The 27,627-nt window shown below is 40.1% G+C and overlaps 1 protein-coding gene across 1 annotated transcript in view; it reads right to left on the reverse strand.

Annotated features, from left to right (window-relative positions):
• Positions 1 to 4,033: 4,033 nt before the first annotated feature.
• The window catches only part of LOC103349523 (uncharacterized), a 45,372-nt gene continuing 21,778 nt past the window's right edge, over positions 4,034 to 27,627 (reverse strand). Inside the window, exons 3-5 of the mRNA XM_089315629.1 lie at positions 8,087 to 8,325; positions 7,098 to 7,220; positions 4,034 to 5,813 (exon numbers count right to left, since the gene is read on the reverse strand). Of these exons, the coding sequence (XP_089171755.1) occupies positions 5,809 to 5,813; positions 7,098 to 7,220; positions 8,087 to 8,325 (367 nt within the window). The 3' untranslated portion in view covers positions 4,034 to 5,808. The remainder of the gene's footprint in view (positions 5,814 to 7,097; positions 7,221 to 8,086; positions 8,326 to 27,627) is intronic.

The following is a 27,627-nucleotide window of genomic DNA, read 5'->3' on the forward strand; positions in this document are numbered from 1 at the left end:
TCCTCTCTTATTTCCTTCCTTCCTAACACCATCAGGATTTGTAGGACCTACCTTTGTAATGCATTTTGCATCTACATCATTCTCTCATGGCTCCTACTAGCTTAGCTCCAGCCATTTCCATTCTTGCTTAGACCACTTTCAAAACTTTCAAAATGATTTCTTCATTCCTGTTCTTCCTGCCTCCCGGGAATTCCCCACACGGCAATGTAATATCCACCAACGTGTATGTCAGATCCTATTGCTGACTTTCATGTGCCCTTGGCCCACAAGACTTTGTGTGATCTGTCTCTTGGTTCCCTTCACATCGTCCTCCCTTCCCACTCCCTTGCAGTCACTGAACGCAGTCACACCAGCCTGTCTTGGCTTCCCAGTATGAGCCAGAGGCCCCCTGCCACCACAGCCTGTGTGCTTCAGCTCTTTCCACACTTGTCTGCCTGCATAGTGTGTCCCTTGCTTCTGCATGACTACATTTTCTCATCATGCAGTTGAAAGCTCAGTCAACAATAACATTATCCCCCACCATATTATCAAATGTGGTCCTCCAGATGCCCACAGATACTCCCTATCACAGAACTCAGTGCCTTTGTTTATGAACACTGTATGAAACTGCATAATTACATGACTTTTACTCTATTATTTGTTTTATGTCTCCTACATTAGAATACAAACATGATGAATTTCATTTTTCCATCTTTGTCTATCTTCCTAATCTAGACAGTCTCAGAACAAGAGCAGTGGTTGCCAAAGATCAAGTTTTCTGTATTTGTTGATGAACTGAATGAACGTATACTTGATAAACAAGAGTTCACTAAGTGAATAAAGGAAATGCAGTTTGTATTGTAAAAATAAACATCAAGTATACAGTCAGAGGCATGGAAGGACCTTTGAATAGCTTAAGAACTGTAGACAATTTGGTGTGTTTGTGTGCAGATAAAAGTTGAATGTGAAACAAGGAAGAACCTAAGAGCCAAACCACGGAGGACACTGCACATCATGCTAAACATTTGACTGCTTTCTTCAAGTTAGTGGCAGCATTGGCTTTGGTTTTAACTTGCTAACCTTAAAAGTAATCTCAAATATAGAAAGGGCAAGGCACTTCAAACAGGAGGAACAGTTGGGCCATGGGAATTGTGTTCTTCATGAGAGCAGAAGAGAAATTGAACTGGAGGAGAAGCAGATGGGCCACAGAGAAGGTGACATGTTAGAATCGTACATAATAGAAGAGGCAGGATTTAGTGACCATTTGGTGTGGAAGAAGAGAGGGAAGAGTCAAAGGTGACTTCTAGGTGTCTGATGTGGGTGACTGCTGATGTCCCCAACGGAAATAGAGAGCACAATGGGAATCCACTTCCATGGCAGAGATTGATTTACACACAAGCTTCTGTTTCCAACGGTTACACTGTCTAATTCACTTGCCAAGTAAACAAAAACGACCATGACCTGATCTGCCTTCAAGCTTCATAGTACTTGGCACTGGCTCTTGCTTTGTGAACTATATTTAAAGTAGCAAGAAGCATGGGGGTGTTCTTGGATAAGGGTTGAAATTGCATTCTTTTACCTTGTCTCTCATATTACATTTTTTCACTCAAAGTATTTAGAAAAATTAATCCTATGAAGCCGTGAGAAGACATGGAAGAAGCTTAAATGAACTTTACTAAGTCAAATAAACTACTATGAAAAGGCTACTACTGTATTATTCCAACTATTTGACTTTCTGGAAAAGATAAAACTACGGAGATATTTAAAAGATCAGGATTTATCAAGGATTAGGAGGAAGGAAGAGATGAATACGTGGTACACAGAGGATTCTTTGGGCAGTGAGACAATTCTGTGTGATACTGTTAATAGTGGATAATGTCATTCTATATTTGTCAAGTCTCAGAAAATGGACAGCAGAAACAAAGAACCCAAATATAAACTACAGACTTTATAATGACATGTCAGTGCAGGTTCACTTTAAACAAATGCATGACTGTGATGCAGAATGTTTGACTGTAGAATAGTCTGTATGCATGGGGAGGGGTACATGAGAGATCTGTACACATTCTGCTCAATTTTTCTGTGAACCCAGAATTGCTCTATCAAAGAAAGCTTATTACCAATTTTAAAATATGGATGCTTTGGCTTACTTAAGCTTTAGTTGGATTATATATATTTTCTAAGCCATCAATATTGTATTAACATTGAAACACTCAGCAACACCTAAAACTTGTGCTTCCTAGGTGCCTGTTAGTCATTTATGTCTTAAGGTGAAGATAAAATCACAAAGTGAGGCACTGGGCGATATGACATAATTGCCACAACAAATACTACCTAAACTAGAACGTGTCATTGCAAACAAGGCCTTTTCTACCCTGCGCTTACACAGAAGGAGCACCCCACTTGTCTGAGGTCAAAGTTCAAGGCGTATCTGGATCACATATGAGAAGCAAGCACATGTGACAATAATCATTAAATCACAAGGTCACAATCCTCTAAAATTACTTTGGTCTCCAGCTTTATATTCAATAATATAAGTTTTGTAAAAAAAAAAAATTAGCAAAACTCTGAGAGGCAGTTAACCAAGTTCAGTAGGCCTTCAAACCAACTGAATCAATCTAAGATCGTTACATAACCCCCTGGAGAATTCACTCTTTAACTATTTACACCTGTTATTTCTATTGAGTGTTGTTTTGGAGGGAATTTGTTTTTCACAGCAGAGAGAAGAGAGTTACAAATCCTAAGGATCTAATGGAAAACAATTACATGTGACTTTCATTTCTTTCGGCTACATGTGTCAGGGTTCTGACTAAAGCCACCTATGACACACATATGCTCACTTATTTTTCAAGATAACCTGATTAAGAAGGAGTGATATATTCAAGGGTAGGGCAGAGGATGGGGATCATAGATTTGAAGAGGTCTTTTATTACGGTTAATACTGGGGCCAGTGCTGTGGCACAGCAGGTTAAGATGTTGTCTGTGATGCCTTCATCCCACATGCATGCTGGTTTGAGTCTCCGCTGCTCTACTTCTGATCCAGCTCCCTGCTAATGTGCCCAGGGAAAGTAGCAAAAGATGACCCAAGTATTTGGGCCTCTGCCACCCAAGTGGGCAACCCAGATGGAGTTCCAGGTCCTTACTTAAGTCTGGCCCATCCCTGGCATTGTGACCATCTGGAGAATGAACCGGAAGATGGAAGATCAAAATCTCTCTCTCTTACTCGCTCTCTTTCTCTCCTCTCTCTGTAACTCTGCCTTTCATATAAACAAATAAATCTTTTAAAAAAGTAAAATAAATTTTTTAATTTAAATTATAATAGTTATGATTAATGACTCAATATTGTTATGCTGGTAGTAATAACGGCCATTCGTTATTCAGACTTCCTTACTTTTTATCTAACACCTTTTTTTTCTGTTTCAGAATCCCATCTATCACACTACTCTATGATTAATGGCCATGTCTACTTTCCTGTGACACTGTTTCAGCTTTCCCTTGCTTTCAATCACCTTGACGGTTTTCAAGATTATTGGTCAGTTATTTTCTGGACTGGGGATACATGTTTTCAGGATAAAGATCACAGTGGTAAAGTGCCCCTTTTATCACATTGCTCATAGTTTTCTCTGTTATTGTTATTTTAAAGCAGTTTTAGGTTAACAGCAAACTTGAGAGGAAGGTACAAAGAACCCTATTTCCTCCCTTGTCCCCACTCATGATAGCCTCCTCCTCGTCATCAGGCCCCACTACAGTGGTACCCTTAAGACAACTGGTAACCTATGTTGACACATCATTGTCACCCAGAGTCCATAATTTTCCGGAATGCCATAGAGTTGAAATCACCCAGTATTTACCCGTTTTAGATCGGCTGCTTTAGCTTAGCAATGCTAATTTAAGTTTCCTCCACGTGTTTCCATGGCTTGATAGCTTATTTCTTTTTAGTGCTGAATAATCTTCCACTGTACGACTATACCACAGTTTACTCAGCCATTCACCCACTGAAGGACATCTAGGTGGCTTCTCAGCCCACATTCCCTCAGACCTGCCAGGGTATTCCTTTTCTGCTCTCATAGAAAACAGATATTTCACATTGAATTGCGCCGACGTAGTCCCCACTTTCCTCCTGTAGCACACAAGTCAAAGTGTCTCCTCCAGGATAATTCCTCCACTCTGCTTCAACATCTATTTCTTCTGAAATATTTCCCACTGGCACCAGTAACTGTTTATTACTCCCATCCCAGGCACCTTGCTCTCTCACCTGCCTCCCTGTCCTCAGTGGATTTCTGCGCAGATGTCTTCCATCAAAAATACCAAACATCAAAACATTTTCCCCTTAAACATAAATCCTCTTTTAATCACCACCTTTCTTCTCCTTCTAAGAAGTAGCCATAAAACTGTGACGCTAAGTTACATGGTGGCATTAGCAGGCACAATTATCTTTTCTTAATAATGTCTACTCATTAGCACTTTCAGATGTGGTATTTGAAAGATTGGGTTTTTAAATGATGAATAAGACAGAGGCAGCCAATCATTGCTTTATAAATTCCCAATCTCACCCACTGAAATTCTGCTAGACAGGAATATTTTTCGTATATCCAGAAGACTTCCTAATAAACAAATTTAGAATGAAAACAATGTGTGCATATATAGAGATACATATTTTTGTATGTGGTTCCCTAACAGTACCAGAGCTTTGATAATCCCATATAGGGAGTTTTTCTAGAAAGGGAAAATAATCCTACCCACCACAACATAATAGGTCCCAGGTTGCTCCTGACTAGCACTGGGGCAATCAGGCCTGTCTGTCTAAAGATACTGCCAGGGTTAATGACATACACACCTGTGGCAGCTTCTGCAAAAACTCATCTCACTCCCCAGGCAGCTGAAAAATTCCTTAGAAATCAGAGTGTGTCTGCAACCCTGAGGCTGGGTGAGAGGGCCTCTGCCCAGGCAGATCCCATAGGGACCTGTGCAAGAGGACTTTCCCCGCCTTCCTCCCGTTTTCTGCTTTGTTTTGCCAAGCTGCAAATTCTACAAGGAATTCTCAAAGTGATCAAACATTTATCTCATTACTTTCTAAAGCTGTCAAAAATCTTTAGTTCTTTTAAACATCTGTTATCATCTTTTAACTTGATTGCTATGAAAATAAATTTCTCTACAAACAAGATATCATGTGAGAAATTTTCCCTTCATCATTCTGTCATTAGATTTATAAAAAGATTTATTTTATTGATAAAAGGAAGACTGAGAGAGAGAAAGAGACAGAAAGAGATCTTCCATCCATTGGTTCACTCCCCCAAATGGCTGCAATAGCCAGGGTTGGTCCAGACGAAGCGAGGAGCCTGGAACTTCAGTTGGGTCTCCCACGTGGGTACAGAAACCCAAGCACTTGGATCCTCTACTGCTTGAACCAGTGCTCCAATATGGGATGCCAGTGTCACAAGCAAGAGTTTAACCCCCCTTGCCACAACCTTGACCCATTTTTAACAGTTTTTCTAAGGTTTTCGTAAACTTTTCTGAGCATAAGCTCAGCGCAGCCCTCTGGCAAACACACCGGAGGTAGTCCAGGTGTTTGCCAGGAAGCAGACTCAGTGCAGGGGTCATTTGCAACAGGGCCCGGCCCGACAGAGTCTAATTTATCTTCCAAGGGGTTCTGCTTCACAGCTGCTTCTGTTGGGCCATGACAACCTTGGTACCAAACGTCCTGGTGGACAGCGGGACAGAAGCCTACTCCAGTTCTTCCCTGCTTATCTCTCTTCATCCTTTTCGCAACATCTCACTAAAGAAGCTCCCAGCTCCTTCTTTATCACAGTTTTCAGTGGATGCCCAGGGCTATCCTGGAAAGATAAAAGATAAGAGGTAGGTAAGAAGCTCATCCTGGTAGCAGACAGCCCTCTGGGCTCCTGGCCAGCACACTCACTTTACTGCCAGGAGCCTGTAAAAGCGTCAGGGGACACTTTCGTTTTCCTCTCCCTGAAACATTAAAGGGAAACATTGTTGGCTGGGTTCCCCCTTACCCCTGAAAGCCAAAATAGAGCACATTATCAAATTAAGTAAATTGAACATTGCTGAAATTCTATTATCTAATATACTTTCTTCATTTTCTGACAGATGTTCTGATAACGCTGATGGCAGTTCCCCTGCCCTGGACGTAATTCAGGCCCTGGCATTGTTCAGCCGCATGCACGCCGTGGCACCGCAGTCTCCTGCAAGCTGAAAGACCCCAGTGACTTCCCTCTGTCCTTCATACCCAGGATAATTTTGAAGTATAAGACCTATTGTTTCATAGGAACAGAAGCTTTTGTTATTGCTCTCATTCTTCTTGTTATTGTTGATATCTTTTATCTACCCAGCCATCAGCACCTATAAAACTGATAAGACCAAGATGCACCCCTACATCTAATATGATGACAAAAATCATCCTTCTTCCCTTTCCACATCAATATTTATAACTCAACAAGTTAGGAAAGAGCTCCATGGGGACACTGTTTCCCTAGTTCTAGGGGTATTTATCTAATCATCCTTTGCCCTCTGCTTTCTCAGGGACCATGAGCCCATTGTTTCTCTACCTTTAAAGGTGAGGCACTGCTACTCTGAGTCTACGCATCTAAGAGCTACTCATTCTAAAACTTCTCTAGCACGGTCAGTGGATATCAGTCTTTTTTTTTTTTTTAATTTTTTGACAGGCAGAGTGGACAGTGAGAGAGAGAGACAGAGAGAAAGGTCTTCCTTTGCCGTTGGTTCACCCTCCAATGGCCATCGCTGCTGGTGCGCTGCGACCAGCACACTGCGCTGATCTGATGGCAGGAGCCAGGTGCTTCTCCTGGTCTCCCATGGGGTGCAGGGCCCAAGCACCTGGGCCATCCTCCACTGCACTCCCTGGCCACAGCAGAGAGCTGGCCTGGAAGAGGGGCAACCAGGACAGAATCCGGTGCCCCGACCGGGACTAGAACCCGGTGTGCCGGCGCCGCAAGGCAGAGGATTAGCCTAGTGAGCCGCGGCACCAGCCCGGATATCAGTCTTAATGGGAGAACACTAACAACCTCAAAAGTGAGACACATCGACTTGCCTCCCAATTCACTGTGTCCTCTGAACCTGATTACTTGTCAATCAAGCAATACCTTTTTCCCCATTGCACCAGGCATTTTTCAAATCCATTTTGTCTGGCATTGGACAATCCTTTCTGCAAATAGTCTCAACACATTCTCCACAGTCATAAGGCGATGATCCCCTGGAGACAAGACCTTCAAGATGAAATCATATTTAAAATTTGATTAGGAAATATTGATAGAGTAGAAATCCAGGATTAAACCTGATAGATTAAATGTAGATTCTGCTTCCTTTCAAGGAACGGAGAGGATGTAGAGGGGACTGTGTGATGTTGGTGAGGTGAGGAAGGATTAAGGGTCCTTTTCTCTGTGCCTTCCTCTCCATCCAGTACTAGAAGCACACAAAGGGTTAATTGTCAGGCATATAGACACACGAAATTGCACAAGAGCCACAGTTTAGCAGGTCCAGCATAGAACTGCCCATCTTCCAAGAGATCTGCTTTGCCAGCTTGTTTGTTTCCATAGACTTTATTTTGAAAGCATGCTTTACTAGCTGGTTTTGAGGAAGCCGCCAACCTTCACCCTATGCAATCTTAGCTCGCAGGTTCTCCTCCCATCAGTATTCCAGTACAGACCTAACTTTCTCATGACAATCCAGGACCCTTCTGACACAAGTGATAAAACAATAAGAGAGAACGCGAGAAGCTTGCTCCTGCTGTAGGGGTGCTGTTATTATGCCTGCCACAAAAACAGAGTTGCACCAGATTTGCTACTTAATGGTGTTTGTATCACGGTCCACATGTAGGACACTGCCCCACCCTCCCCAAACATGGGTGTCAAGCTTTTCCTTCCCACAGTACCACCACACCTACACACCCATCCTTCAGTAGAAGTTTTCACAAATGTCCTCAGTGTTTTGAAAAACAGGGCACTCCAGATGTGCGTCAACCAAGTGTTCCAGTACCAGTGGTTGTTCTGGTGGATGATATAATGAGATTTGCAAACAACTTTCGATCATGAGCTCACATGCCACAACAAATAACCTTCCAGAGCTTACATACCATGACAGTTAGTCTTCCAGAACTTGACGATCACAACAACTTGTCTTGCAGAACTTGGAAGTGGGGATAAATGGTCTGGAGGTGCTGCCCTGGCTTCCACAGCACAGTCTGAAGGGCCGTTTGAAGGGCTGTTGGTCTTAGATGTTAGCTGGCTCCTCCCTTCAGTGCCAGCTGTGTGTCTGTTCTTTGGCACTCCCAGCTCATGTGCCTGGAACTCCTCTTCTTCCCTGTCCCAGCACCTGTAAAATCCTTCACTCAACTCCTAGCCCACCAGGTGCAGTGGGTATGTCTTCTTCATTTTCATTCTCATTCAAAAAACTTCCCTTTTGATGCACACAAATCTTAACTTTTAAGTAAAAAGAAAATGTGATTTTTTTTCTTTTTACATTACCACTTTTCCCTGCCAAGGATGGGGAACCTTTTATCTGCTAAGGGAATTTTTGGGTATTTATAATATAATTTGTGGACCAGACAAAATTATCAATTTAAAAATTCACCTGTTATAGATTTATTGGATTAGGAGTCCTTCCTCTGGTTGCCTTGCCAGGGCCAGAACAAATGATTTTGCTGGCCTTGTACAATCTGTGGGCCAGACATTCCCCACCCCTGCTGGTCAACGTGATTGGCTCTTACTGACTTGAAGAAGGTCTATGTGAAATATATTATGGAAAAGTGTAAAGAATAAGATTTTAAACATAAGACACTCAAAGAAGATTGAATTTTGGTGGTTTTACAGATGATTTTAATGTGAAGGTTAGAAGAATTCAGTGATGATTTGGAGATTCCTATGCTTAGATGCTTAGGAAGTATACACAGTTTTAAAGTGGGGGGAGGGGATTGTCATTTTTAGCACAGCTGGTTAAACTGCTGCCTGCAAAACCAGCATCCCATATGGGTGCCAGTTCGAGTTTTGGCTGCTCCACTTCCAATCTAGCTCCTTAGATTGCAGTGGAGAATGGCCTAATTCCATGGGTTGCTGCACTCGTGTGGGAAGCCCAGATGAAGTTCCTGGCTCCTGGTTTCAGTCCAGACCAGCCCCGGCTGTTATGGCCATCTGGGGAGTGAACCAGTGGATGAAAGATTCTCTCTCTCTCCCCTGCCCCCCACCCCTCTGTTACTCTACCTTTCAAATAAATAAATAAATCTTTAAAAAATAAAAAAGCAAAAATGCAGTATCCAATTCAAGAAAATTACTGATTAATTTGGAATTGGAAAAGTTGAGTTCTCAATGCTCACAACCACCAAAATGGAAATAGAAAATAGAGTACACATCGTTACATAGAAAACAGATTAGAAAGAAGGGAAAGCCAAGGATAGAATCCTGGGTGTGTCTACATTGACAGAGAAAAGAATGAAAACTATGCAGATAAAAATGAAAATGTATAAAAAGCAGAGTGGGTGAACTGGAAAAGGAAAGAAGGCTTCTCAAAAGAAAGAAAGTATAAGATATGCCAGGAACTGAGCTCAAAGTGTTCAGGAGCTGGGACCAGGTTCATTATTTTGAATGTGTTGGGTTGACATCTGGGATGTAAGGAAAGCTGAACTGGAGTGAGAAAATGCAAAAGGCAAATAGAAATTATTTGATGTTGAAGAGGAGAATGGTGCAATGACTACATGAGGAAGCGGAAGTCTTGAGGAAGTAGAAGGCATTTTGATACAGGGCAAACATGCATCAAAGTGAAAAGCTAACAGCTAACAAAGAGAAGAGATCTGAAGACTATGGAAGAAGTGTGACTACTAAGGAATTCAAATTCAAATTAAATGAGCATGTGAGGAAAAGGAATTAAATTTTTATAAGCAAAACTAGTAGGATATTGAAGAAAAACTAGAAGGATATTAAAACAACTCATATTGGATTACCTCAATCTCTACAATGTAGGAAATGAAATATGTTGGCTACTTTAATGAGGGTGGGAAATAATCATGGGATATAAAAATGATCTGAAACATTATTAGTGATGAAATAGATTGTCAACATAAGGGAAGAACTTTTAGAGAACTGATTATATGTATTCATATTGAACACAAAGAGTAGCCTACATTTAACAACACAGAAAAGAAAGTGCTGAGGTGCCCAGCATTTGGGTTTTGGCAAACTTAGTTAAGGAGATAAGAAATTTTAAGAGTTGAAGCAACGACATTGAAATGGCTGAGTAGTGAGGCCAGCACTGTGGCGCAGTGGGTTAACGCCCTGGCCTAAGCTCCAGCATCCCATGTGGGAGCCGGTTCGAGACCCGGATGCTCCACTTCCAATTCAGCTCTCTGCTGTGGCCTGGGAAAGCAGTGGAAGATGGCCCAAGTCCTTGGGCCCCTGCACCTGTGTGGGAGACCTGGAGGAAACTCCTGGCTCCTGGCTTAGGATCCGTGCAGCTCTGGCCATTGCGGCCAATTGGGGAGTGAACCATTGGATGGCAGACCTCTCTTTCTCTCTCTCTCTCTGCCTCTCTTCTCCTCTCTCTGTGTATTACTCTCTTTCAGATAAATGAGATAAATCTTAGAAAGAAAGAGAGAAAGAGAGAAAGAGAAAAGAAGAGCTGAGTAGTGGCATGTGATTTTAGAAAGGTCCTAACAAGCTGAGTGAGGAGAGACAGAATAAGTCACAGTGGAGACTGACAGTAGCGAAGGTCTGACCCAAGAGAATGGAAGAGAGGAGCAACCAAAAGCAGGCTGTTGGGGCCGGTGCCACGGTGCACCACGTTAATCCTCCGCCTGCGGTGCCGGCATCCCATATGGGAACCAGTTCTAGTCCCAGTTTCTCCACTTCCAATTCAGCTTTCTGCTATGGCCTGGGAAAGCAGTAGAAGATGGTCCAAGAGCTTGGGCCCCTGCACCTGCAAGGGAGATGGGGAAGAAGCACCTGGTTCCTGGTTTCGGATCGGCATTGTGGCCATTTGGGGAGTGAACCAACGGAAAAGACCTTTCTCTCTGTCTCTCCCTCTCACCGTCTGTAACTCTACCTCTCAAATAAAATAAATAAAATCTTTAAAAATAAAAAAGGAGGCTGCTGATGAATATGCAGTTGTATGGAAGGAAAGTCCATGCCATTGTTCTGTGTGGTCTAGAAGTAATGAGAGGAGGTGAGACTCAAGGCACACTGATTGGATGTCAGCAAGGACAGCAGAGAAGGAGAAAATATCGGTGATTTGCTATTTAAGGCAACTGGGCTTTTTTTTTTTTTTTCAAGCAATTAAAGGGAGATATATTTGAAACTGCAGAAGTACACTGGGACTGGCTCATATTAAATAGGTTCAAAAGAATGGGATGTAAGTAGGCAGAATGCTAGCAAAGCAAATGGCTGAGGCAGAGTGAACAACAGGAATCAAGGAAGCAAAGGATTAGGAAAGCGCAGGAGGAGATGTATTAGTCAAGTAGACAGGGAAAATGCTAAATATGCAAAATATGCAAAGTTCTATTATTGCAAGAGTTTATATACTTAATCACTTCCAGTATTCCATTTGGAATGCAACTAGGATAAAACAGGGATATAAAACTATATTCAATTTATTTTGGTTTTTCATCAAAGACACTTCAAGATATAGTCACATTAAATTTAGACGCATGTTACCAAACAGTATATGAAATTTTTGGAGTTTAGAAATAATGCTTTTATAAAAAAAAGAGAACAATGATCATTTTGTGGATAAAATCCAATGGTATAGAAATTCAAATCCCAATGAATGCCCTTGTTGGATATGGAAAATATTTTATATGATTTTATTGGACCCAAATATTCAGTTATTGGAGGGTTTTTTTTAAATTAGCAAATGACCAAGACAGCTCCCCTAATAACACAATATGACATGTATATTTTGGAAAGTATTTGGAATATTTTTGAGAGTGAAATTATAGTTGATAAAATCTAATATAAAGGGACTGTCTCACAATGGAATGTTGTATTTTCTGAACAATTAAGATTAGATGTGATCTCAACTGTTGACTGCATAAAGAAATTATGGTATATTTCACTATGCAGTACTACTCAGCTGTTAAAAAATAAAAGAAAGAAAGAAAGAAATCCTGTCTTTTGCAACAAGATGGAAATACTTAGTGAAATAAGACAGTCCCAAAAAGACAGATAGCGTATTTTCCCTGATTCAAGGTAACTAATACAGTACATGAAATATAAAAGATTGGAGTGAAATAGATATTCTGAGATTCAATAATTATTCATAAACAAGCCCTTGTCTCTTCCATTGAGGAATAGTGGTTTTTGTTTTTTGGTTTTTGGTTTGCTTGTTTGTTTCTCTACATACTATTTGTTGAACTCTTTTACTTAGACTAGGGTTAACCATATGATCATTAAGTATACAGAAAATAGATCTTTGTAAAAATTAAGAGTGGGAATTCGAGAGGGAGGGAGAGGAAGGGCTGCAGAATGGGTGGAAGGGATGGTAGGGGGGACGTGTTTCTATGGTCCTAAATCTGTACCTATGAAATATATGAAACTTGTATAACTTCAATAAAATTTAAAAAACCCACAGCCAGTAATAAAACAGATCAATCATAATTAAAAAAAGATTAGAAAACTCTACAACCTAATATATCCTTTTATGGTAAATAAATCTTGATTAAAACAGTAAAAAAATATAATGGGAAAAAGAAATGGAGCCTGCAAAGAAAAGTTGGTGAATGGAGGTTTTATTTTACTTTGAAACAATGCCTAGAGATTCCTCTTCCACTTTACAGAGCCATTACAGATGTGCTGGGTAAGGCATCGCATAAACTGGATGATTTATTTCTCTGGGATTACCTCTGTTGTAAACAAATAGGTCACAACACATAGAATAAACTTTGTTGTTGTTTGCCTCTTACCCTAGAGACATGATTAGCAAAGTATCACATGATTTCCTCTCTCTTCACTTTTTCATAATTCCTCCATCAATTTTATGAACAATAAAATTACAAAAATAGCAGTTTTTAATGTGACAAAAATAGAGGAGGTGAGATGAAAGATTAGAAGAGTGAAGGATTCCTAAGCCTTTTTGAAAAAGAATTTTTCAAAAGACATGAATGATCAAAGAAAGACTCAAATCAAGAGATTACACAAAGAAAGAACAGAATTTCAGCTCAGCTGCCTGGAAGGCATCAACTCAGGTTATCTGATGAGATTTCCAGAGCTTGTATTGGAAGTAAGAATATTGTGTACTGCTAGATTTTTATGAAGTCTTGCATATTTTTCTGCATAACTTTGGTTGTTCCACTTTTGAGTAAACATACGGCTTAGCTGATGATAAACAGTTAATCAAAAATTGAAAATAAAGTCATTCATAAAATCCACATGTAGTATAGAAAAATCTCTGGATGATCATGTTTCTTTCCCTATTTTCACCTGGACATTTTAAAAGTATTTAGCCACAACTTCATATTATGCTTTTGGCTTTTTCCGTATTGGCTTTTCATTGGCAGATGGTTGGCCAAGAAAAAAAATAGAAAACTTCAAAGTATCTGTCAGTTTTACAAACATGAAAATATTAAAGGTATACAAGTCATCATTTTAAATGAAAATATGCATCATTTTCCTTTATAAAATTTATAAAACATTCTATAAACAATAATATATTGTAATAATAATTACCAGAAACAAAATTTTTCTTATTTTCCACAGCAAGTACATGAATATGAATATTGAATAGAAGAGGCAAAACCAATCTTGTCTCATTTTTCAAAGTCTATTTTTATTTATTTGAGAGGCAAAATAATAGAATACAGAGAAAGAGAAAGACAGAGGGAGAAAGAGAGAGAGAGAAAGCTCTTCCAACTTTTGCTTCACTCGCCGAACGGCTACAACAGCCAGGACTGGGTCAGGAGCCCGGACTCTGGCTCTCCAATGTGAGTAGCAGGTGTCCAAGCCCTTGAGTCATCCTCTGCTGTCTCTCAGAGCATGCATTAGCAGGCAGCTAAGAATGAGAAGCAAAGTAACTGGAGCTTCAGTAAGGCATTGATATATGGGTTGAGGGCATATATATATTGATATATGAGTTGTGAAAGAGATTACCCTTTTTTTGAGATTGCCCCTATGAGTAATGAGATCTTAGAAAATTCTTCAAAATGAAATAGTAAACAGAACCTCAATGTACAAAATTTACCATATATTTTTTTCCACTAAGAGGACACACATTTTTTATCTGTAGACCTAACATTGAATGCATTCATGCATACAGCACATAAAATATTCAAATTTAGTGTCCTGTGTGTCTTAGTCTTTTCAGATTGCTAGAACAAAATGCTGCTGATGGAGGAGGTTACAAACAGCAGGAATTTCTTTCTCATCATTGTGCAGGTTGGGAAGTCCAAGTTTAAGGCAAAGTGGATTCAGTGTCTGCAGAGGACCTGCGCTGGCTCATAGCTGGTGTCTTCACTGGGTTCTCACAAGGCAGAAGGAGCAGAGTGATCTCTGACACCTTTTTCATAAAAACACTAAATATGCGTGAGGATACTGCCTTCATAATCTAACCACCTTCCAGCAGCCCTAGCTCCCAACATCATAAGGGTGATTCGTTTTAGCCTATGATTTGGGGGAGACAGAATCATTCCAGACCATAGCATCTTGTAAATTGACAATGCTCAAAGAACAGTGATGTGGGTCTCTGGAATGTTTTTAGCTCTAATCCCTACACTTCTTAGACAATATATTTACAACTTTTAGAGAAATACTTTCCAGCAGAAGACATAAATAGAAAAGATAAGAGGAGTCAATTAACTCAATATCATCTTTCACAAAAGTAAACTGTAGAAGATTGCAACTATTGCTTTTATCGTTCTATTTTCTTTTTATTTGAAAGTGCATAAAGGTTGCTGTTCTTAATACACATGCCTTATAAGGAACCACAAGGATTTTGCATTTGCCATCACTTATCCACTGATGTATAGATAAATTTTTACAGTACCATAAATTTTCACAATATAAACTCAATAAAGGCATGCACTTTGAAAGCATCTGCCTTGTGGTCTACAATGTTGCCATACTAAAAAAGGACCATGGTTAACCTTCACTTTGAACAATACTCATCATTCTGATGCAAATCTCTGACTGTGATGCAGATCTTTCATGGATATGAGAGGGGAAGAAAAACCCTTATATCTTAGGGTTTCAGAGTTAAAACTGGAAAACCTGCCTCTGTCTTTAATGTAACCATTCACCAAAGCAAACTATGAGTTCAAAATCCTGCCATTACCACAGTGACCACAAAACCTGCAGCTATGCTCTCTGAGGTCTTTCCACAACCTCAAAAATCAAGGGAATAGTTGCTGGCATTTATAGTTTTATTCTACATTGAGGCGGAGAAAGAGAGGTCATCGAATACTCAAAAAATGTGTCATTAAATAGAATGTGAACTACTTATATAAAAATATGAATCCTGCATCATCTCTGGATTGAAGCTGAAAACACCCTAAATTGTACCAATTTTCAGCAGTATCATGAAGTTGCTATTTCCTTTTGTCAAACCTAACAAGGATGGAATGAATATGTCATAGGTTCTTTTGAAGTTAAAATTTTAAGCCCACTTGCAAAAAAAAAAAAAATAGGAGGAAGAGCAACTCTTTCTTGGCTTAATAGGTTGTCATATAGATTCAATATTTATGTTGAGAGAGTGAGTAAAATATAAGAAAACCCTGGAATTTCAAAGACTTAATACTATAAGGAGAAATATTAATAAAGCTATAGTAGAATATGGGTATTGTGGGGGAGGGGTTAAGCAAGGATTTCGAGAGTTTAATAATGAATGAATGAAAAGGAACTCTTAAATAGACATTTTTACAAAAAAAATTATCCCTGGGGTAGGCATTGTGGCACAGTGGGTTAAGTCACTATGTGGGAAATCCACTTCCCGTGTCTGAGTGTCTGGGAGGGAGTCCTGCCTCCACTTCCCATCCTGCTTCCTGCTAATGTACCTGGGAAACATTTGATGGCCCAAGTATTTGGGTTCCTGCCACCTGTGTGGAGGGACCCAGATGGAGTTCCTGCCACCTGGTTGCAGCTTGGCTCAGCCCTGCGTATTGTGGACATTTGGGGAGTAACCAGTAGACAGAAGATCTGTCTCCTCCTCTATGTCTCTTCCTCTCTTTCTGTGCCTTTCAAATAAATAACTAGAACTTTTTGAAAAGTTTTGAAAAATTACTTGTTACTCAGATTTTACTACTTTTACTCAAATTTTATTCCTGTTAACTCAAAATTACACAAATCAAAATCAGTACAAATGTAGAAGCTTTTTAGATCTGTACCTATCTGTATTGTATTTAGTATAGTATGTAGATTCTTTCTTAAGAAATGATGTTTGCAAATAAGACCATGAAATCCATTTTTACATGTTTAAAATGTATGCTGAAAATATGCTGATGCAGCATGCTGTGGTATAACTCAACACACGACCTACTCTCAGAATTAAACTTCCATGTAGCACAAACATACTGATGCTAGCATTTCTCTGTGTTTATTTAATAGCACTCCTGGCTTTTACTATCTTTTATTTTCCAATGCTTATGATAAATTCACAACATCTTTTGGGCAAAGTGAAGGTAAATGCACATTTCATACTATATCTTTAAGCTCAGTCTGAATAAACCAGCTGGTGGAGCAGGCTTTGGATATTTATGTATTCTTATAATAAAAAATTAAAAGGCAAAGAAAATTATGGATTGAAAACAAAATAGCCCCCATTGAAGACTCCTTGCATACTATATTTTCCTGCTAAGATGTAATCATATTTACTCACATCTCTTTGTATATTTTAGGATTGCTACCATATATCCATCAATCCTTTGCTTTATACAAATAACTCTCCTGAACCATATCATTTGCAATAAGATGTAGATTAGCTATATTGCCATATCAGTATATATAGATCTTCCATATTTTAGTAGCCATATATTATTTCACTATATTATTTCAGCTAATCTACATGATCATTAATTAGAAATTAACCTAATTTTATCTTTTTTTTTTTTTTTGACAGGCAAAATGGACAGTGATAGACAGAGAGAAATGTCTTCCTTTACCGTTGGTTCACCCTCCAATGGCCGCTGCGGCCGGCGCACCGCGCTGATCCGAAGCCAGGAGTCAGGTGCTTCTCCTGGTCTCCCATGGGGTGCAGGGCCCAAGCACTTGGGCCATCCTCCACTGCACTCCCGGGCCACAACAGAGAGCTGGACTGGAAGAGGAGCAACAGGGACAGAATCCGGAACCCTGACCGGGACTAGAACCCGGTGTGCCGCAGGCGGAGGATTAGCCTATTGAGCCGCAGCACCGGCCTAGAAATTAACCTAATTTTATCTTACTACTTTAATGCAGGAATGAAAATACTGAACATATATACACCATTATAAATTATAATTATACATTATGATTAAGTTTTAGAAATAATAATCTAGGTAAAAATCTATCGTTAAAAATTAATTTGACAAATGATGCCTGAAAATCAGGCTTATTAACTTTTTTTTTTAATTTGACAGGCAGAGTTATAGACAGTGAGAGAGAGAGAGACAGAGAGAAAGGTCTTCTTTCCGTTGGTTCACTGCCCAAATGGCCGCTACGGCCGGTGCTGCGCCGATCCGAAACCAGGAGGCAGGTGCTTCTTCCTGGTCTCCGGTGCAGGTGCAGGGGCCCAAGCACTTGGGCCATCCTCCACTGCCTTCCCAGGGCCACAACAGAGAGCTGGACTGAAAGAGGAGCAACCGGAACTAGAACCCAGCACCCATATGGGATGCCGGCACCGCAGGCGGAGGATTAACCAAGTGAGCCACGGCGCCGGCCCCAGGCTTATTAACTTTAATGTCTATGTATTTTACAATTGACATCTATTTCATAAACATTAGTAAAGAAGAAATTAGATTCCTATTAACATTCATTTTATATATTGAATGTTTGTGTTCCCTAGAAATTCGTGTTAAAGTCCTCCTCTGACAATATGGCTATTTTTGGAAATGGGAAACAATTTAGGCTAAATGAGGTCATAAGGGTGGGGTCCTGACCAGATAAGATTGGTGTCCTTATAAGACATTGGAGAATGCTGGAGAATGCTCCCTCTCCCTGTCTCTCTCCTTCCCTCTTCTCTCTCCCCTTCTCTCTCCACTCCTCCACCTGCTACCTGGTGCTCATGTAACCCAGGGAAAGACTTGTGAGCACATGGCAAGAATACAACCATCTGCAAACCAGGAGGAGAGCCCTCACCACAAACTGGCCATGCTCTGGTCACACTTTTTTTCTGTCGATTAAGATAGAATAAGTAGTGAATCAAATTTGTTGCTAGTTATTCATAAAACCCTTTTAACTTTCAATCTGGCTAGGTATGACTTGTTAATAGTTTAATGGACTTTATACACAGAGGTGAAATAAGAAGTAGAAAATAATGTTTCAGGAAATTGAATTCACAACATATATTTAATTTTTTGCTAAAAGTCATGTTTCATTTTGGGAAAATACCTCATACTCTAAACTTCATAAAAACCAATAAGTGGGGGAATTTTTTAAAGATGAAAAAGTAATCTAAAATAAAGCAATAGAAGAAAGGAAGAGTTTTTTTTTAAATATTTATTTTATATATTTGAATGACAGAGTTACAGAGAGAGACAGGGAGAGAGAGAGAGAGAGACAGGGAGAGAGAGAGAGAGAGAGAGAGATCTTTTCAACTACTGGCTCACTCCAAATGACCACTATGGGCAGGGCAGGGCCAAGCAGAAGCAGGAACCTGGAACTCCGTCTGGGTCTCCCACATGGATGGAGAGATCTAGGTGGGTGTGCAGTCTGCTGCTGCTCTCCCAGGCACGTTAGCAGCCAGGAACAGCCAGGACATGAACTGGTTGCTGGCATTGCAGACAGAGGCTTAACCTGCTGTGCCCCAAGGAAGAATTACTGAATGTGTATGTGTCTATATCCAATCAACCACTATGGTCATTGAATCTTTATTTATAACCAAGTTATTATGCTAACATCTCTGTAGGATGAAAACAAAGACTCACTTCTTTAACACTTAATAGTTTACAAATATATTTCATGCCCCTATTCATTCTATACTTACCCCCTACCTTACTGAGAATAAAAATCAGGGCTGGGCATTTGGCATAGTTCTTAAGAGGCCACTAGAGACAGTCACTTGGGAACATGTCTGGGTTTGAGTGCTTACTCTGCTCCCTAGTCCAGTCTCCTGTTAGCGCAAATCCTGAGAGATGGTGGTGATCGCTCAAGTAGTTGGCTCCTTTCTACCCACATTTCTAGAACTCTCAACTTCCAGTTTTGGTCCTGGCCCAGCCCCAGCCATTCAGGGCATGTGAGGAGTGAACCAGCAGATGGGTGTTCTGTCTGTCAGTCTCTCCCTCGCTGTCTCTCTGCCCCTCAAATAAATAATCAGAAAAGTCTAAAGAATAAAAGGTGTTTCTTATAAAGAATATATCATTGAGATTTGACGGATGAGGAAACTCAGATGCAAGGACACTCGGAAGGGCATCCCAGGTCTCGTAACCAGCAGGTATCGGAAGGACGGGAACCAAGATTCCATGAGCACCAAAGCTTGGGCTCTTCCATCTTCAGTGAACTCTTTTCTTTCCTTCATACACATTCACATATGTGTTGAACACGCTTCAGTGAGTGTCCATTCCACAGGAGCAGAAAACAAATGAAAAGGACACAGTCCTGGCCACTGCGATAGGAGCATGGTGGCGGGGTTTCAGAGAAGCGGTACCCACAGGTACCAGCTGCTCTGCCGGAAGCAGATGCAGGAACATGGAGACCTGGCTCATTCTGGAGAATGTCAGAGATGGCTCTCAGAGAGACTGCTGCCTGGACAGGTGTTAGAGGAACCATGAGAGTCGCCCAGACCAACAAGGGAATGGGGGATCTACAGCTGGCTCCGTTAGGCTGCACTTTCCAGTAATGTGGAAGACAGAGGCTGGCTGACTACTCCAGGGCCCTTCCTGTGGTGCACACATCAACACTGGAACACAAAAGTGAATTACTCTGATACTTATATATTTGCTTTCCTATAAGTATTGAGGTCTAAATGATCATGTTGCACTTATGCATATTATATAGTTATATTTAAATTCACGTCTGCATTTTTTTTTTTTTTTTGCTGAAACCCATGAGTTCACATCACGCTCCAGTCACAGAATAGGTTTCATTCTAGTTTTCTCCCTTTCCCTACTTCCAGCTTTTCTCTCTGACAACGAGACACCAAGAGCCCACTTTTCCTTCTTTCTTTACTGGTGTGATTCACCTTCTACACAGAACCAGTCTCTCATGACCACGAGTGCCCTTTTCCTGACTGGATACCTTGGTTACCCAGCTCTCACCCCCAGTGCAGGTTTAGATGCCCCACACTTCCTCAACCCCATGTATAAACATCCTCCTCCCTCTGCTTACGCTCAAGACCCCGCGACAAACTGCCCTTCCCTGGCGATGCTTTCTGGCTCCTGCCTGGGCTCTGATGCCCCACACGTGTGCACACCACCAACTCCCGGGGGTGAATTCCTCACTCTCGGGCTCTCAGCATCCCTCACCAGGCTGTGCCTCCAGGTGTGTGTGTACATGGCCTGCTGCACTCTGTATCACCCGAAGCTGTAGGGATGGTTCCTCCACAAAGAGAGAAAGGGGAAATTGGAAACTAAGAACCTGGCTTCCTCTACTTTCTGTTGGAAAATCAGAAGCAGTGATTCCCAGAAAGGAAACTCTAAGATCTTGTGGTTTGAAACACATAGCCAATATATAATTTTGCATTTGGAAGAAGAAACAAATATATTGTTTTCATGATACAGGCTGCTGAAAAGGAAGCTGAACAAAATCTTGTTGGATAAGAATATGGATCTGTGGTAAGGAGGAAAGGAAATGAGATCAAGACGAGGCACGGGTTTAAAAGCATTGCAGAAGCAAGTCATCTCTGTTCCCGGGGGCTTCTTTCCACTCTGCTTTGGTTTGACTTGATCTTTATTAGCATTGTAGGGTGGAAGACACTTAGATGACCCTTTCTGGTGAAAGATACTTACATAGCTCAAGACCAGGAAGTCCTCAATTACTGCAAATCCTTATGCGTGCGCATGTGTGTGTGTGTTAGTGTAATATCTTAAAACAAAGGTATTAGGATACATGCATGAAAATCTATGATTGGCCAATTTAGAAAGTTATTTTCCTCTTATTCTGTTATTGTTTAAAAAATATATTTACAGTATGTAAGCAAGTCATAACTGAAAAGGGTCGAAAGTTGCAGGACCTTTATTACAAAGTTAGGTGTTACGATCGAGTAACATGAGGTGTCTTCCACATATTCAGTGCTGACCTTGCTGTTCTTTTTTGGGCCATTTCTGCATCTAAAAACTACACTGAATGGCCACATTATAATGATCTCCTTCCCTTAATAAAAAGTTTTCAAAAGCCTTTAAAGTCTACAAGTCTCCTTGGAGCCATCAATTTCAAGAATTTATCTTAAGGAAAGTATCCTAATGAAGTCAGATCATAAACAAATTTTAGCAACATTATTAAAGACAACTATATTATATATAACTAAATACTTAGAAATTATCAATGGCCCACAGTACAAGTTTAGATGAATAATTATTTTCCAATCCTGAAATGGGATATCATATAATTTTTAAATGATTTGAAGTAGATATTAATCAGAAAATAATTATTTTATGTATTGTTGAATGGAAAATAGATTTTTTCTAGAGAATTTTTTATTACGTATACTAGTATACAAATGAATATAATTTTGTGTTTAATGTACATCTAATGTAACTTATATTTAAAAAAAATATATATCTGTGAATATATACATAGAAAAAGTTGTTGTTTGGAATAGATTAAAACATCACATCATATATTGACCATTACGTATTAATGCCATCTTCTCCAGGCTCAAAGAAGAAAATTCGATAATTTCCTTTGAAGAACAGAAAGCACCTTAGCACCTCAATAATCTTTCTAGCTGGGATGCACCTGTGCTACTTCCTCTTATTTACAATGACATCAAAAATCTCCTGAAAAATATCCTTCAACACCTCACTCTAGTACCCTGAGTTAGTTAAACCTTGGAAAAAATTAAAATTAAACTAAACATAAAGCAAATCTTTTGAATTTGACCTTTAGGAATAAGAAAATTTATGGAAAATGAAAAAGGGAGAAATTTTATCTCTGAGTACTTAAGAATTCCCTGTCCAAGAAACTTTCTTGAGCTTTAGGTACACAGTGAATGACTTAGAAAATCAGCACGTCCCTTTAGCCATTGTACTCAAATTGAAGAAACCAAATTGCTATATCCTGATTAGTAATGTGTAATATTCCCAAGTTGTAAAACAGTATTATTCTCTATAACTTGTTCAGGTTTTCAATTTTTATTTATTTATATTTATTTGAAAGGCAGAGAAGCAGAAAGAGAGAAAAGGAGAGACTGAGAGATCTCCCATCAGTTGGTTCATTCCCCAAATGCTCCCAACAACTCAGCCTGGTCCAAACTGAAGTCAGGATCCTGGAACTCAGTTTGGTCTCCCATGTAGGTAGCAGGGAACCAACTACTTGAGCAATCACCTGCTGCCTTCCAGGGTGCACATCAGCCAGAATTAGAATCAGAAGCAAAATGAGAACTTGAATTCAGGCACTCTGATAAGGGATGTGCCTCTTAACTGCCGCGCCAGATGCCTGCTCCAGCTAATTGAGTTTGAAACATAATGGATTAGACTGAATATGACTATTCCTAAATTTCTTCTTGTGATCACTAAGATTAATTTCAGGGGCAGGTGTTGAGACCCAGTGTTGAGCCACCGCTTGAGATGCCCCCTTCTCATATTGGGATGCCCGAGTTTGAGTCCAGACTTCTCTGCTCATCCCGTTTCCTGCTAATGTACACCCTGAGAGGCAACAGGCAAAATGGTTGGTCCCTGCTGCCCACTTGAGAGACGTGGTTTGAATTCTTGGTCCACCCCTGGCTATTTCATGCATTTGGGTGGTGAACCGGTGCATAGAGGATTGCTGGCTGGCTGGCTGTTTGTTTTTTTTTTTTTTTTTTTAAATCTCTCCCTCTCTGACCTCCAATTAAATAAATAAACACCTATTTTTAAAATGAATAAAATACGAAGTTTAGAATTCTACAAACTGCTCCCTAGTTCATGGACTATAACTATGAAACCTTCTGAGCGGCTCTAACATAAAATGGAGAGGTCTCTTGGTAAAGTATTATTGCCATCCCCCAACCCAGCACTGGTCATGCTAGAATTGTTCCTATTCTACTGCTATCGGAGCCCGCGGTTCAGGCACAGCAGCCCGCATGACTCGCCTTACCGTTTGCAGAGCTTTTCCCACTTCCCTTCTCTACTCCCTGCAACAGTCTGACTTCTTCAGGTTCAGATGCAAATGCAGGTGTTGCTGCTGCTGCTGGTGATGATGATGGTGATGATGATGACCAGCCTTGCCTGCTGCAGGACTGCAAAGTAGAGATTAACAAAATCAGTCCAGTTCCATCATGTCTTTGATGTTGACAAAAAGGAAGATGTTTTGTTCAAATGTCTATTTGCCCTTCAGTTTGGGGAAACATAGAAAACTTTTGTTCTGCAATTTTTTTTGGTATGTCTGTTATTTAGTATGATGTGATTGGTTCTTTATGAGGACTGGTGGAACTTAACAGTCATCTGTGACATATCCCCTGGTGCTGTTACACCAAAGAAGAGTCCACCATATGAACTGCTAGTAAGAAGTAGAAATTAAATTTTTAAAAAACACAATATGAATTTTATTTCATTCATAATGCTATTATAATGAGATAAAAGTCAGAGCCAAAAAAACTATTGAAGAAAATTTATATTAGAAGCTTGGATATGGACACAGAGTCTGCTCTGTGGAGAAAATTTATATTAGAATCTTGAATATGGACCCAGTGTCTGCTCTGTGAGGAAGAATTCTTGGTGTATATCATTAGTCGATAAAGTCCAAATTCTAAGAGTTTGAAGCTCTTCTCTCATGCAGTCTTGCAATAGAGATGGTTAGCTGTCCACCAAATCTGCATAGTTGTTGGAAAGTAATGGTAGAGTTAGAAACGTGCCAGGGGGTTCCAATACAATCCCATCAAGGTAGCATGTACCAATGCCATCTCACTAGTCAAAGTGATCAGTTTCAGTTCACAATTGATCATATTGTTGATATTAAGAGTCAAAGGGATCACATAGACAAGACTAGTGTCTTCTAATACTAACTGATAGAATTAAAAAGGAGAGAACGATCAAACATGGGAAGCAGGATACACAGCAGACTCATAGAATAGCAGATGTCCTAAACAGCACTCTGGCCTCAGAATCAGCCCTTAAGGCATTCGAATATGGCTAAAAAGCCCATGAGAGTATTTCAGGCATGGAAAGCCAAGACATTCTGACAAAAAAAAAGTCCTAAAAGAAAGATCTCTGTGATTGAGATCCCAGTGGAAAGAACAGGCCATCAAGGAAGGAGGTACTTTTCTCTGAAAGGAAGAGAGAACTTCTACTTTGACTATGATCTTATCTAAAGAGGATCAGAGTTTGTGAATTCAAGAGGCTTCCACAGCCTTGACAGCTCATGACAAGAGCCTCGGGTAATTACTGACACCATAAATAAGAGTGTCAATTGTTAAATCAACAACAGGAGTCACTGTGCACTTACTTCCCATGTAAAATCTCTGTCTTTAATGTGTGGTACTATGTGAATTAACAGTATAACTAGTACTCAAATGGTACTTTATACTTTTTGTTTCTGTGTGGGTGAAAACTGTTGAAATCTTTACTTAGTATATACTAAATTGATCTTCTATATATAAAGATAATTGAAAATGAATCCTGATGTGAAAGGGATGGGAGAAGGAATGGGAGATGGGAGGGTTGTGGGTGGGAGGGAGGTTTTGGGGGGAAAAAGCCGCTATAATTCAAAAGTTGTACTTTGGAAATTTATATTTATTAAATAAAAGTTTTTAAAAAAGGAAAGTATTTTCTGGCTTTGCTGCTCATAGAAGAGACTCTCTGGTTTGTCCCAACAAACACAAGCAGGACTGATGTGTACTATTCATGGGCCAATGCACTTCAGAAGAGTGAGCCATCTTCACGCTGTCTTTCCCTTGCACCAACTGGGTGCACTGAACTGCAACCTTTATGGGATGAAAGCACTGCCAAGATACAAGAAGTCAGACCATTTCAATGTCCACACAAAATAAAGCTGGCCACGATCCAGGAATAACTGTATCTGCTGACATAGGAGAAAATAGTGTAGCAAGGCACATCATTTGGGGATTATTTAGGAAATTCTCATTACTATAATACAGTGCCCTATAACACTGAAACAATGATTTGAGGCAGAGAAGTAGGGAATATGATTAAAAAAAAAGAGAAGGAGCACAGGTGTGACTGGGTTTTTGTTCATGTGTGAGCAAAAGGGTGGGCTGAACAATGATTGAGCTGGTGTTGGATGAGGGGTTAAGCATGTCCATTCTGGTCCCACATCTATCACCATTATTTTGGGCAAGTTCTCCATTACCTGATGTAACTTCTCTGGGCCTCAGTTTTCTTACTTTCAAATGGATGAATCCCACTGGGTGAACTCCATAGTTTTCAGCCACAGCATTTGCATTCCATATTTCCACTAACTGGTGCAGTGAACTACTCTTCAATTAGCATTTATCTGAGAATAACTGTGCTTTGGAATGAAGAACACAGTTGTGGGGGTTTCCCACCAGGATTCCAGTCTTTCCCTGCCTTTAGATGACTGTAGGTGTTTATAAATGTGATTTAAATTCTCTGGACTTCAGTTTTCTAACCTATAAAATAAAAATCAAAGCAAAGCACCCTCCAAGTTTCCTTTAAATGCTAATCTTCAGCAGTTGGTGAACAGACCAGTTTGTGTGTATGCAAATGAAAAGCAAGGCCATTGTCCCTCTAAGTAAAGAACATGGCTTTCCTCAGTATGTGATATCAAGAAGTGAAGCAAAAAACTGCTGACCCATAAATAATCCTTACGAGACCATGACATTTTCACCAGTCCTGTCCTCACTTATCTGTAAAATAAGAAAACGCTTCCTGAATAGCAAGGCAAAGATTGCAGAAGTGCAAATTCACTGTTAGCTCCATCCCCCAGCCAAGGTCACATTCTTTGTTGGTGAAGCACTCCCAGAGTAGTATCTGCACTGGATTCCTAAGAGCAAGGCAAAGCCTTCCCTTCCAGGAGGCAGACAGGGACTGTTCCTTATGCTGTGACTTACCAGGTGGGAAGATAAACTCTTTCTCAAATTGTACAGATGAATTAATCTGTCCATGCTTTCGTAACAGCTCATATACTTTATAAACAGAAAACTGAGTCATCTGAATTCAAGTTTAAAGCAAAATCATCAGGGAGAAAGACACAAAATGGGAATATACAAATATATTCTAGACTCTTTTGCTTGAGTATATTCATTCCTATTGCATTAGAATGGTCAGTTTTCGGGGCCCGGCGCGAAGGCGCAGTGGGTTAATCTTCCGCCGGCAGCACCAGCTGCTGATCCCATATGGGCACCAGTTCTGTTCTGGGCTGCTCCTCTTCCAATCCAGCTCTCTGCTATGGTCTAGGAAAGCAGTAGAAGATGGCCCAGGTTGGCTGGCGCCGCAGCTCACTTGGCTAATCCTCCACTGCATCGCCGGCACTGCGGGTTCTAGTCCCCTTTGGGGCGCCGGATTCTGTCTTGGTTGCTCTTCTTCCAGTCCAACTCTCTGCTGTGGCCCAGGAAGGCAGTAGAGGATGGCCCAGGTCCTTGGGCCCCTGCACCTGTGTGGAAGACTGGGAGAAGCTCCTGGCTCCTGGCTTCGGATCAGTACAGCTCCAGCCTGTTGTGGCTATTTGGGGGGTGAACCAAGGGAAGGAAGAACTTTCTCTCTGTCTCTCTCTCTCTCATTGTCTGTAACACTACCTCTCAAATAAAATAAATATTTAAAAAAAAATAAGAATGATCAATTTTCTTCATATCACCAGACGTACCCCCTGCGTAACTTTTCCTTTAAGGAAATTTGAAATTTAAATTTAAAAAATTCCAATTTTATCTATAGTTACTTAGTGTAGATCTTTATTTAAATAAGACATCAAGTCTCTGTCAGAAGCATAAACACAAGGAGATGCTTAGCTTCTCAGCACATGAAAGTGGTGGCAAAATAAGTGTCTGGAAGATAAAGATTTTCAGATGTTTTGGTAGTTTCAGGGATGTGTATTCCAGAAGCAAGAAGATGTATTAAGATTGTTTGACTAGCAATGTACACATCTTGAGAACAGATAGCTAAATTTGACTAGGGATTTCTAAACTCACTGTAACCTCTAGCAATTTTATTATCTGCAATGATTATTAGATTTCCATATATGTCTTGCCTTTGGAAAAGATTTGCTGAATAGCTATTAACCTACTTGTGATGAATTTGAGTGACAGAAAATAATCTAAGTTGAATTTTATCATCACAGACTATGGCTTTTATTCATAGAATAAATATAATTTGACATTGAAATCAATGTTGTTATTCCTCTACATTTTTTGTGATATTCATAGTATCAACTGCTAAGTTTAATGTAGATTTCCCTTATTTTT

The sequence above is a fragment of the Oryctolagus cuniculus genome, chromosome 16, assembly GCF_051225735.1.
Source record: "Oryctolagus cuniculus isolate XC-2025 breed Fujian yellow rabbit chromosome 16, ASM5122573v1, whole genome shotgun sequence".
Taxonomy (NCBI): Eukaryota; Metazoa; Chordata; class Mammalia; order Lagomorpha; family Leporidae; genus Oryctolagus; species Oryctolagus cuniculus.